General features: G+C 44.1%; 2 protein-coding genes across 2 annotated transcripts in view; one reads left to right on the forward strand and one right to left on the reverse strand.

Annotated features, from left to right (window-relative positions):
- The first annotated feature begins 108 nt into the window (after positions 1-108).
- On the forward strand, positions 109-8,303 carry LOC104492073 (shugoshin-like 2). Its single transcript, XM_010134578.1, has 8 exons — positions 109-250; positions 1,204-1,379; positions 1,632-1,694; positions 2,267-2,358; positions 3,134-3,402; positions 4,020-5,828; positions 7,168-7,288; positions 8,099-8,303. Exons 1-8 carry the CDS (start codon positions 109-111, stop codon positions 8,301-8,303), a joined length of 2,877 nt encoding a protein of 958 aa, XP_010132880.1.
- Positions 8,304-11,248: 2,945 nt separating this feature from the next.
- IDH1 (isocitrate dehydrogenase 1 (NADP+), soluble) overlaps positions 11,249-13,439 on the reverse strand; it is a 10,084-nt gene continuing 7,893 nt past the window's right edge. Inside the window, exons 6-8 of the mRNA XM_010134567.1 lie at positions 12,766-12,906; positions 11,824-11,986; positions 11,249-11,333 (exon numbers count right to left, since the gene is read on the reverse strand). Of these exons, the coding sequence (XP_010132869.1) occupies positions 11,249-11,333; positions 11,824-11,986; positions 12,766-12,906 (389 nt within the window). The remainder of the gene's footprint in view (positions 11,334-11,823; positions 11,987-12,765; positions 12,907-13,439) is intronic.

Raw genomic sequence — 13,439 nt, forward strand, 5'->3', positions numbered from 1 at the left:
CGAGGCGGCAGGTACGTTTCTCGCGGAGAGTGTAAGTCTTGTCCTGTAAGGACTTGCTGAAGGGAAGAATATCGGTGCTAACCCTGCTCGGTGTCTCTTTCTCCAGCTATGGCATCTTGTGAGGCTTCCGAAACATCCCTCTTCAGCCTGAGCGGTGTAAGAGAGCGGATGCGGGAGAAGAAAAAGGGTGCCTTGAGGACTGCGAAATTGAATGCCTCGATTGCATCAAAAATCAAAACGAAAATCATTAGTGAGTATATTTTGCCTTGCAGTGTGTGCAGAGCTTGGCAGCTCTCTCAGCCTATAACCATGCCTTTGGCGGTGGCAGTGATGGGGGGCAGTCTCTTACCTAGAGCTTTTACTTAACAGCTGTTTTTCTGCTTGTGGGTTTCTGTGAATTCAGTACTCTGCAAATTAGTGTCAGGTGCCACTCGAGGTGACCACTTTGAATATCTGTGAGTGTAGGTTTAATACAGAACTTTTGGAGCCACAGCTGGGTGTTGTATTGCAGGCTGCTTGGCAGCGTCTCAGATGGCATTAGACAGCTGTGTCTGGGTAACTGAGTCATCAAGCTCCAAACAGCAAAAATAAAAGGTATGGAAAATATTTTAGTGTGTATGCAATTCTGTTCAGGAGCTAGCCCAAGTGTGATTTGTTTTAATGAGGGAAGTAATGCAATGACCATGCACGAGTTAACTTGGGCTACCTTGAAAGATTTAGGTATTTCTGTTAGTTTTATTTGTTTGTTTTGATGGTGAGAAATGTGGATCTAAATCTGCCTAAGGGCTACTACAGAGGAAAGTAGGTTTTTTGGTCTCTTTTTGGATGGAGGTGAGGACTCAGAGCTATATTTTTGGTAAAAATCAAAAGCATATCTTTTGTAAACTCAGCACCTGAACTGTGCCATCATTCATGAAGACTGAAGCAGTAGCTTGCTGATAAGCTCAACCCACTGAGGATGAAGACCATGTCTGTCTGAAGTGCTGCAGGTTGTTACAAAAAGCTTTTCCTGCTGTTCTCTGGAGACTTCTATTGCTGGAAGGAATTGTACTGATGACTGGGGGTGGGATGGGTGGGTGGCATTGAGTTGTAGACATCTGCGCCTGAGGGAGGCGATTCTGGGAAGAGGGAGAAGTGTGATGAGGGAAGAGGTATGGGTGAGACCTTGATGCTGATTCTATGTGATACTGTTATCTGTTGCAGACAACTCCTCCACTATTAAAGTCTCTCTAAAGAACAATAATAAAGCACTGGCCCTGGCCCTCAATGCAGAGAAAGCCAATGCACAGAGGCTCACCCAGGAGAAGACCATCTTACAGAAGGAGGTGGAGCAGTGCCACTTCCAGAACGCTGTGCTGCGGCACAAGCTCTCCTTCCTGGTATGACGCTAGTGGTGTGGCTGGCATGGGCAGGGACGGTGGACAAGGTGTGCAGCACTAGCAGTCTTGGGAGGAGTGAGCTGTCACTGGTTGTCCATACTCTCCATATCAAAAATGTCACCATTTGTCTGTTTCCTCTTTCTTCTAAGCTGTGTTCTCCCCAGAACATGCCTTGCTCTGGCTGCCAGCATCCTTGTTGGAATAGATGTTTTTGAGTTAATCTCTTTATTTCTCTTTATTACCTGAACATAGAATAACATCTTGAAAGAACTTGAAAATCTTACAGCGGCAGTTAAGATGGCCCGGCTGTCTGAGGTAAACCATGGTTTGTGTCTCTCTTTTGCTTCTTGTTGCCTGCCAGTTTTAGTGTTTGATGCTTCAACTGTCTTTCTTTTCTTGATTGAATTGTGCTGACTGCATCCTCATTTTTACCTTGGTATTAGTGATTTTTCAGGGTGACCTTTTCTATAGCAAAGGCTACAGTTTAAAACTGCCTTCTTCTGGGTCATTGGCTGTATCGGCCAGTAGGCTTTTCTGCTATGACAGGTTGTGACTTCTTTTCGGTTTCTTTTTTTTAAGTCTTGCATGACAGCTTGGGGTAGGGAATAGGACACTTTCCATATGTCCTGCTCATGGGTCGGTGGGAAAATATTTCTGCATCCTAGTCTCAGATTATCTAGTTTAACTTCATCCTTAAGCCTGGGGAGACAGAATCTGTCTTTGCTGTGATTTATTCTATAATGTGTGCAATTTTAAATGGGAGAGGGTCACTGGCGGTATTTGACGTACTTTCCAGGGTGAAACTGAGCTTCAGCCATTTCTGTGCAGGAGGCTGCACAGGGGATTGCAAGAGCTTTAAACCACCCTTCTATTTCTCTGCTTTCCAGTTTCATACAAGTTCTGCATCCTTGTCCAGTGGCCAGAAGAGCAGTGTGACTGAAGATAGCTGGGTTGATATTGCAGATGGTCAGCTTATGAGGTGAGCTTTAATGTCAGATGTCGCCAAGCTTGTCCTGAATTTCTATAAGCTAAACTTCTTCTTGCTTTTTACGTGTGTGCCTGATTGTCTGTTTTACGTGAGGTGTCTTCTCAAAACCACCACTGCTTGAGGTTTTCCCTTTGTGTCTTTCTGCTGCCATTTCTTTTCTTATCTGTCCTAATGCCAGGTCTTTGCATAAACTGGTCCTTCTTCCTCCTTTGTTTGAAAGCTCATTTCTTTTAGGTAGTTTTTTGTTTGTAGCTGGTAAGCACTGCAAGATGTCCTTGAGTGAGTGAGTGCCATAGCTGGGTGCTTTGGTGTTTGTTGCATGTAAAAGCTTAATGCTCATCTGCTCGTATGACATAAACTTGTGTTTTGTAAAGAAGGTCAGAGCAGGATTTCTTAATATATATTTGAATTTCTGGTTCTTTTAACTGTCCACACATGTATCTCCAAACAGACATGTTGGTATTCCACAGTGAGGGGAACCTGTGGTTGCAGCCTGTGCACTGAAAGGCCTTACTTCCTTGTTGCCTCAGTGTGTTTTTTCTCCTGCTTCTGTGTCTGCAGGGGTGTGCTTTCCTTATGAGTTGTGCTTGCACAAAAATGGGAAATCTGTTCTGGGTAGGCAGCGTATGTTCTTTAGTCCTTCAAGACTTCAGAAATGTATTTCAGTAACTCTTGATGCAAGTGAAAGCTGTAGCTATTCTGCTGGATTCTGGGGCCTGTCCCAAGTATGGAACGTGCTCCATTGCTGTAATTCCTTCTCACCCAGGGCTGCAGGGATGCCCATGAGGGTGCCCGTTTCCAAGCTGTGTGATGCAGGACTGCAAGGTGGCAGCTCCACAGTAGTACAGACATCCTCACTAGGTCTTCAGAGCCCTGCTTCTAGTGAGCCCCCAGAAATTGTGCCTGTTGCCTCCAAAGACACTTTGCTACCACAGCCTGCTGAGAAGCCTCAGTCCCACCAGGAGGAGAACAGAGAGAAGCTGACTGAAGCAATGGAAGCACAAGAGGCTTTTCTTGACCCTCACATCTTTGGAGGTAAGTTTGCATCTTCTGCTGTTCTTCTGGTATGACTTTGTGTATGTGTGTCCAGAAATGAATGAGTGCATTGCCATAGCTCCAGTTAGCTGCTAACATCACTCCAGTAGCTCGTAATGACTGCTAGGAACTCCATGCTTTGGTGGTGCAGATATTGCTAGAGTTACTTATATCCCAGAATGGGATGTCTGGGTGAGGATATTTGGCATGTTTGCAATAGCTCAAGATCACTCCTCAGGCTTTCTGAGTAATAGGCACTGAGCTTACACAGGATGTTCAGAAATGACTGAAGGTATAGAATCTGACTAGATGCACATCTTCTGTTCCTTGTGGGTTTGCCATATAAATAATAACTCTCATACAGATCATGAGCATTCCTAAACATTAGGGCTGGTTAAGGGATCTTGCTTTGGACTGCTTTTCTGTTCTAAGGGGAGCCAGCTGAGCAGTTCTGTTACCCAGTAAGTTTGTAAATTCCCTGTAGAGATAAAGTTGTGCTTTTTCTGTGCTTTGGATTTGTGGCAGTGTGTGGGGCATGGCTTACAGTGGTATGGGGAAAGCTAGTATTTGCCTGCTGCGTTTCTCAGTCTTAGGAGTGAATTTTTTCTTTCCAACAGAGGCCTTGTGTACCACCCAAGAAAATCCCAACAATTTGCCAGCACTTGCCTGGGAAAGTCATCCTCTTTCATATGAGGGCAATGAGATGGCAAAAGAATTTTTTGATCGTCTCTCACAAGGGCACGTTACTCAGAGGAGGAAGCGTTCCACTCTGTTTGCAACAAGCACTCCATCTTCCAGTGTGGATATCTTCCCACATATCAGTTCCACTCGAGTATCGCGATGGAGTATCGCAAGGGACAGCAGCAGCTCCAGCAAGAGCAACACACAGCCTCAGCTGAAATCTCCCAGCTGCCTGGTTTCACCTACTCAGACCACTGCTATTCCTGATACAAGATCTTTGGGTAAAGAGATTTTCTGTGAGCAGCTGCAGGCTAAAGAAACTGGGTGTGTTGTTGAAACAGCCCCCAGCTATAGCCAAGACTCTGAGTTTGTTTCTGTAAAGGTTAAAAGCAAAGCTAATTGTAAAACTGGTGAGAAAACAACTATTAGAAAAGCAAGCACAGGACAAAAGAAAACAAATGCAGTTAAAAGCAATGGAGAAAGTAGTCCTGATATATCTCAAGGTGAAGAGAGTGCTCAAAATGCAAAGAAGCTTCTTCACCCAAAAGTTATAACATGTTCTAGTGAGTCTGAAGTTTCTGAAATGAGGCAGAAGGCTTGTGTGGGGGCTTTCGATGGGAAGAACAAAGCCTGTGGTGTGGAGCAGCATTCCCGATCTCCTGATGAAGTCCGAGATACCAGAACAACACATGTAGTGAACCTAGTGCAGCTGCACAGTCTTGGAAGCGGTGACTTACTGCAACAGGCTGAGAAGGAATCTGTGATTGAGATCCCAAGTACGGAGAACTTGTCAAAAAGCCAAGTTTGTTCCTTCTCAAGCCACAGAAATCCTTCAGATGATTCCAGTCTACAAAATTCATTTTTCTTGAGGAAAGAGACCTTAACTTCCTGTGCTTTGCAAGAAGACTCAAGTGTGAGTGTAAAGAGACAGAAAACCAACAGAAAAACTAAAGGAATTAGGCGAAGAGTTACCTTTGAAGAAAAGGATCTGCCAAACACTGTGAAGATACCAGAGGCCAAAGCTGAAGAACAGCCTAAAAGAAACCAGACAAGCAGGAAGGAGACTGTCAGGAAAAGCAGTCTTGGTGGTCAGAAAAATGAAGCTGATGGTTTTGGGCCATGCGTAGATGTTCAAGGATTAGCTAAGGAGAGCACAAAGGAGTCACCAGATAATCTTAAATGTAACAGGAAAACTGATGTTACCCATCCTTTGGATCTTGGAGGAAACTTGGGTTGTGTCCAGATAGATTTTGAAGGGGGTAAAATTGTACCTCCCAGATCAATTCCTGGGATCAAAGCTAGCAAAATCCCCAGAGTTCAGAGGATGATAACTGCTCAGAGCAGTAAAAAAAAAACAGGGGGCCTTCAAGAAAAGGGGCAAGCTGAAGTTGACAACAACATGAATGCTTTGGAAGAAGAGGCCTGTCCCAGACTAAAGCCTCAGAGGAAGAGGAACACTACTAGACCTCCAGAGACTGATTCCCTGGCCAGACAAAGTGCCGAGGTGCTCACTGGAAGTTCGGCAGAACTTGCATCCAAGCAAACTGTCCTGACAGGAAAGCTTTCCTGCATTACAGATCTGCGGTTTGAGCCAGATGCCTTCCTGAAGGAGCAGATAGCTAAGATACCACTTAGAAATAATCCAATGGACCTTTCACACAGTCTTGAATCCTCCTCTGTGACCTGTTCTGCAGCTGCTCCTGTCAGATACAGGCTTACAGATGCACCAGTTCCCAAGAGCCTGAGTACTGAGGGCAGCAGAATGCAAGAGAAATCCTCTGTTTGGCCTGAAAGCTCCGTGACATGTAAAGAAAAAACTGCAAAGGAAATACCTGGGAAAAGAAACAAGGTTGAATCAAGTTCTCAGAATTTACCTTCACAGGAACCTGGTAGGTGTTAGGCGTTAGGCTGGTGGGGTGGGGGGCAGGGGGAGCAGGCTGGAGTGGACACCTGCGTTTGGAGATGAGTGCCAATTATACATGCAACAAGTGCTTATATTTTTTTTTTCCCCAGAGTTAGAGATCAGTGTCTAATACACCATTTATGCTTCCACATGTACTGGCCAGTCATTTCTGTGGCTGCATTTGCTTTATTAGCATTCCTGTAAGAATTTCTGGTCACTTGTTCATGTGTAGATATTGGGAAAAGACTAGGAACATGTGCTATCAGTCCTTGTTTTACCACTCTTGTTACCTACAGGGCATGCCTGTCAATTTAGAAAATCAATTACTCGAGTGCTTGAAAAGTATAATTTGATGCTGACCCTGTCTACTAGAGTCAGCATTATTGGGCCACAGAATATGATGAAGATGGCAGATTTTTGGTCCAGAATGGTTAGTGCTGCAAGGTTTCAGACTTTATACCTCTAGGTGGTTTCTTCAAAGGAAATTCATCAGCAACTACCTAAATTCTCTTAGTAGTACTTTTTTGTTTGTTTCTTAAAAGGATTTGAGATTGTATCTGGTAGTTGGTAAGACAGTAGTTAATCTGAGACTTTTTGGGAGCTTGCTGTTATTGGATTCTCTGTAAAGAGAGTTGTTTTATGGGGTTTTTCCTTCCCGTAGCTGTTGACAAACAAGTGTGTTATAGCTCGAGTGGCTTGTACTCTGCAGAGAGGGAGGAAGTTTGTTCTGCTCCTCCCCTCTTGGCCAACTTCACTTTGGAAGCTGCAGTAAACTCTGGTAGGGTCTTGCTGGAAGTCTCGTAGGTTGTTTGGGTGGCATAAGCTTGCTGCATCCTCCAGGCTGTAAGCTCCTGGGCATTAGAACTATCATCTATAGTTTTTTTATCATTTTTCTACTACCCCAGGGCCCAATGATATCCGTAGTATTAGTGACCTGTATTTTTTCAGTGAGGAACCTAATTTGATTCGTGAGCTGACTTTTGAGGACCAGGTCTGCAACTTTTGAACAAAAATGGTCTCCTGAGTGTAGAGGGAATGTGACTTGATTCATGACTGTGCAGTGTTCAGAGAAACCTGGTGATGCAGCCCTTCTCTATTTGACAGCTGTATTTCTCAGAGTATCTGGAAATTATTTGGAAACACTTTGATCAACTCACATGTGTGAATGTCTCCATTTGCAGAGATCAGGCCACTACAGGACTTGACCAATGCCTGGATGCTGTCTTCCTCCAGCCCAGAAGTGTCAGGGCGCACAAAGCGGAGACGGGACCCAGCCTGCTATGCAGAGCCAAAACTCAACAGGTTGGGCTTTAGACTATTCCGTCCCGTGACTGTTCACATGATGCAACCCCTGCTCTGCTCTCATGTGCTCACACTCCAGGGCTAGACCCTCTGTCACTGTCTTTTGTAAGTTCCTCTTACCCTTTGTGTTTCTGTGACCCTCCTCTTCTACCACAGTGTAGTTAAGCCAGAGTTCTGCATTAGTGCAGATCCATGTGCAGGCTACTAAAGATGTTCTCTTCCTCACTGAAAAGAGCACATCTCTTAGCAGACCGCATCTGTGGTACTCCACTGCTAATGAGAAGATAAGGTAGCGTGAGGATAATATACAGGCTAAATGAAGACAGTTAAGCAAAAGCCCTTATTTCACTTCCATTTTTAATGAGGTCTCAATGAAGGAAATGCCAGGGGGGTTCTTCCCTGGGAGCAGGCTGTATCTGTCATTGTATTTTCTGGCATATACTTGTACCTAAACAAGTAGCGGCATCTTTTTCCTAAGACACTGTAGATTCAATACATCCAATGGCTACTGTACAGAACCATTTAACTCCTAAAGTGATGACTTTCTTGTTATGCTTCTGGGTAATACTATGTTTTTTTTTTTTCCCTAAAAAGTGTCACGGTTTGAACATTCAGTGAGGAGTTGGTTATACTGGGTCAGAAGGTACCTGCACTGGTACAGCTGTTCCTGTACTAGACAAAGAACAAACTACCATTCAAGTCAACTTATAGTGAAAGCATTTGAGTAAACTGAGAAACTTTAGAGACTGAAATTATACACTTATTCAAGTAATCCCTTGATGGTTCAATCTAACCCTTTTGGTTCTACAGGAAACTGAGGCGGGGTGACCCATTTACATGCACAGACTTCCTCCACTCCCCTCTCTACAAAACCAAAAATAATACTACTGCCAAAGGCAAAGAAATGACCAAGAAGATCAAAGAGAAAAAAGAATGGCTTCCTGAAGGATGTCCCATTGTCATTAGCTTGCCTGCCTTGGCACTGGGAAGAGACTTGGAGCCAGAACTAAAATAGTGGTTGAGTAGGCAGCTCCCAGGGGCTTGTGCATCTTTGCAAGAATATCTCTAATTTTGTGTAGCTTATTTTTTATTTTAATTATAAAGTATAAATAAAGTCTTCTATGAGGACAGAATAAAAGCTTTGAGACATTTATTTGCTGCCCTGCCCCCCCACCTTTAAATTCTGCCATATTTTTCTCCAAGTCTTTGTGCACAACTGCTTGTGGTACCCTGGCCAGCTAGGTGGCTCTGCCAGGGCTCTCCTGCCCCTACATCAGCCTGGAGAGAGCACACCTTGGAGGGGTCATCTGGTGTGGCAGATACCTACAAGGGCTGCTGAAAGGATATGAAAGGGTTGCAGCAGCCCCGGCTTTGACAGCAAGTATAACAGGCACGCTGATGTACTGCCTAGTGTCACCTCCTGTAAAAGGTGGCTTCTGCACAAGCAGAGCAGTCCACCGAGATGCAACATTTAGGGTTGACTGCTGAAGCCCTAGAAGTCAGAGCTCTCTGCTGTTCCAGAAGGGAGTCGTGTCAGGTAACTGATATATCCGCTCTCACTGTGTTTGCTGTCAGTGGGGATTTGCATAACTGTGGAGCTGGTAACATGCACCTGTCCTGAGCATGCCATATCCAGGACACAGGTGCGCACATCTAACTCCTTCAGCATCAGCACTAAGAGTAAGGTAGGCTATACTTTGATGGCAGACAACTTTTGCTGGGATCTGCCAATGAGTGTTGGTGCAAAAGGCTATTACTGGTGGTGGGAGCTGCAGGGGCCTTGCCTGAGAGCTCTGAGAAGCAGCTGGTATTCTGTGAAGCAGACAATTGTGTTTCAGGAAATCCTACACTTTCTCATTGCAGACTAAGTACCCACTGGCCTCCAGCACTTGCCTAAGATATACTGGTGTCTGACTTTGAAGGTTATTGATAGGAAATGTTTGAGCAAGGAGTGAGGAAAAGCAGTGATCATTTTAGTTGTAAAGGGGAAGGTATTGTGCCTCCTTGGAAGCAGAGGAAGTTTTCCTCTTTCTCCATGGCAGAGCAGGGAGAAGGAGCTCTCTTCTTAGGGTCAAACTTACTGCTGCTCTTCCAGCACAAAAGCAAGTGCTCCTTTCTCTCCTCGGCACTTCATAAGGATAGATTGGGACTTGCTGTACTATGCAAGGTCCTCCAGAACACAGAGTAGTAGTACAGAGGGAAAACAGTGTCATCTGCAGTCAAGTAACTGCTACTACATTGCTTACACTTAAGCTATACTGTTAGGTCAATAAAACAGAGAAGTAGTATAACATTTTAAAATGCTCTTTCTTTATTTTGTTCCATTTCCTGAAATGCACTAAGCTTTTGGTGGTACTCCATAACTCTGGAAGTGGGGTAGGAGGTAATAAATAACAGAATTTGTTAGCAGTGCTGTTGTAGTATGACCTGCCTGACTGTGACACTGTAACTACTGATGTCAAGAGGCAGGCAGGAACACGGATCTCCAGATGTTCCTGATGATTGTTTCTGTTGCTTCTGTGGGTCAGCAGTGGGACTTTTTCCAGCTGCACTTCTTATATGCATGTGTTAACAAGAATAGCAGACTACTGTATTCACTCCATTGAAGGCACAGTGACAGCTGCCAGCAGTTGTAGAGCTGTGTTTCAAACATGTTCATCCCCAAACAAATGCTAATACTAGCATTTGTCTAGTCTAACATTGCATTTCTATCTTAACCGACACTTGAACTCTCACCCTGCAGCTGACTAGCTCTGTCTCACGTATAACCAGTTTCTGATCTTTGAGTGGGGATACATACTAGTCTCAAAATAAAATTTCAATGGAAGTGGCACCTTTAAATTCTTGTGCACTACCTGATGCTTACCACTACACTACAGCTCATAACTTGCCATGGGCCAGAGCAAATTAAAACTCTAGAAGGGAAAGATTATTTTGTGTTTATACCACATTCCAACAGTCTGTCCCAGCATGTACTGGACTGTGCCTAAAGCTAGTGGAGTCTCTCTAAGGCAGAATTTCCCCATATCTGCTCATCACACAAACGATACAAAGGAGAGATACGAAGGATGTTAGTTGGCTTTTATTTTTACTTTGAACTAAAATATTTAAAAAAAAAGCCAAACAAACCACACAACCATGGATGGAATAGTTTTTCTCGGTCATCATCTGACTGGCTATATCACAACAGGAAGGGTAAGTAATAGTCCAGACAACTGGAGAAACATTTTGCACCTTTATGAATTGTCGGGTAGGGAAGATTAACAGTTCCTATGCTTCACATCCAGTCAAAAGGAGTATAACTAAATGCAGGGCCTGCACTTAGACACTGCAGCATGGCTTTATTAGGCTCTTAGCCTACAGGGCTTGTTCCCAGCGTTTACTAAGTGCTTCTTCTCAAATGGTACAGTCTTGACTGTAGCAATGGGACCAAATCCCTTACTATCAGGATACTATGCTCTGGTTGGCAGCAGAAGATAAATTAAGCAAGAGAGGGGCCACAGTAGAGCTGACATAGCACTGTAAGCTCACTTATACTCTGTGAACAGTACTGGAGAGATTAGGATGGTTCTGATTTCTAAGGTCTGTTGGACAGTAAGTCACCACTGGTTTGACCAGAGCTGTGACACAGACTGGCTTTCAGTCTGAGAAAGGGAGGAAAAGAAACACAGATTGTAAAAGTCATGGAGAGAAACCTCGGGTCTGCTGTGAATTACATTAGAAATCCAGTCCCACACTGAGCTTGAATACTACCACGTTCAGCTGCTTAGCAAGAGTAAGGCCTAGCCCAGCAGCTCAAGGGGATTAAGAAAACACGGTCTATTAAACATTTTTTAAAAGTGTACATGTTCATTTTTGTCTAGTATTTGAAACGTTACACGATGCTGTGACACAGTGCCGCTTACACTCTTCTGTAAGTGGGAGACACTGTGTTAGTGGAGCTTGCGTAGAACCTGTGCCTTAAAGTTTGGCCAGCTTCCTCTTCAAGTTTTCAGCAAGCTTGTCCATGAACTCAAAGGTGTTCAGGTAGTCAGACCGTGTGACACTGTAGAGTGGGGAAGAAAACAAGACAGACATTAGTTGTAAAGCCACTCAAATTCTCAAAGCAGAGGAAAACTGTTCCAAGCCTTGCCTCTAAAAACAAAAGAGTTGTACCCTACTCATCAGGCTGACGTTTTTGAGGAAAGGCTCCAGAGAAGAGGCAGCCATTCACTTCATTTTGCAGTGAAGTAGGTCTCCATCCTAATAAATGGACAGGCCAGATCTGGCCAATTCAGCCAGCCTGTCATAAGAATAATCTTTGCAGTTCCTCCTTTATTTTTTTCCCCATACACAATAGCAGGGACAGAGCAACTGAGACTGAGCTATTTTGGGGCAGGGAGTGTCTCATGTTTTCTTTGTACAGCGCTGGGTACAGACGAGACCTGATCTGTGACCAGACTCCAGCAATTCTAAAATAACCTTCCAGCAAATGTTGTTCAGAAATGCTCAGTAAAACTGTCCTCCAAGCACAGCTGATTACTTCATAGACTTACTTAGGTAGGCCTTTGATACAGGCAGCAAGGTCCTTTGTCATGAAGCCAGACTCAATGGTCTCAGTGCAGACTTCTTCCAGGGCAACTGCAAAGTTCTTGAGGCTAGTGTTGTTGTCCAGCTTAGCTCTGTGAGCGAGTCCTCTTGTCCATGCAAAGATGGAGGCTGAGAGAGAACAATTCATTACTCTGTCCTTCTAGAACTCCCCAGACATTGTTCTAAACTGTCATGTTGAGCAGTAATAATTTTTTTTAATATTAATAAAACTAAAAACAGATAGAAAAAAGATAGAAAATCTGATATGAGAAAGAGAACACTTATCTTCATGTAGGCATCTTTAGCATTTCGTGCAGCTCTGAAGAAAAAAAAACCCGAGAAACTCCTCACTGCCTCCAGCAATCTCATTGGGCATACCATTTTGTTCCTGCCCAAGTCACAAAGAATGACTGGGGGTAGGACTCCGTGGTTACACAGACAGTTGTCCTTATGATAGAAGTATGCAGTCTTCTTCCTGGTCTTACATTATACTCCGGTCACTACTTAAGAGGATTCTTTCCCTCATGTCTCATTCTAGGTGCGCCTACGCTCTAAGTACGTACATGGTTTGGGGGTGGCTGGGTCTTTTGGAGCATCATGAAAAGGACTAAAATAAAAAACAACCAACCTAAACCTTAAGGCTGTTGTGGCTATAAATCCATTGCTGTCTGAAGAGTGAGAGCATGCCTCAAAGGCTAGGTTAGGTCTATAGCTTATTGCTCACATTCACTCCAGTCCAGCCTGTTCATGCTCCAGGCTGCAGCTCTCTCCATGGTAGAAAAATGCATTATGAACTACCAGTTTCACCACTCATTGGTGCAGTTCTCTGCAGAAAGGATGCAGATGTTCCTATTCTAAACCTTTTCTTTCATGTGAGAGATCACCAAAGGCAGTGAAAAGCAATTCACCAATGGGGTTAGTGGAAGTTTCTTGGCCTTTCTGGTGCATTCGGTAGTGACGAGTAACTGTGCCATGAGCAGCTTCTGCTTCAACCGTCTTCCCGTCAGGGCAGATCAGCACACTGGTCATCATTCCCAGAGAGCCATAGCCTACAAAATACACAGTTTAAAAAGTCCAGTGTCTCCTTTGGACAGCCCCCTTAAATTCCCCTTAACCCCCCCATCCTACAATCCTCCTACGTCCTCCTGGCCTTGATGTGAATATTCCTGAACAGCAGTGCTACTCCTGCAACCAACTGGCTAGTCCTGACAGGTCAAAGTATCAGCTTGTCTGAACAAAAAGTAATGCTGAACCATGAGATACAGATACAAGAGACATTCTGCACCACTTCAAGGAAATTTGCTGTATAGATTTGTATTGAAAAGGTATAGTATGAGAACAAAGAATCCCAAATAAGCAATGTTGGGCTGCCAGTGGCTATCTTCCACACAGGATGATAGGGAACAAACCTGCTTTGTATCAAGAGCATCTGTTCTATTGAAAGGAATCATGAGCTGGCAAACCTGGACATTCATATCACTTCTAGGTTTCAGAGATCTGTGTCTTTGAAAGCTTCTTTGCTCATTAGTCCAACACACATCCTTATTCTGTGGGAGGCAGTTTACTGGCATTACTTTAGAAA

This window comes from Buceros rhinoceros, unplaced genomic scaffold (genome assembly GCF_000710305.1).
Source record: "Buceros rhinoceros silvestris isolate BGI_N320 unplaced genomic scaffold, ASM71030v1 scaffold23710, whole genome shotgun sequence".
NCBI classification, from domain to species: Eukaryota; Metazoa; Chordata; class Aves; order Bucerotiformes; family Bucerotidae; genus Buceros; species Buceros rhinoceros.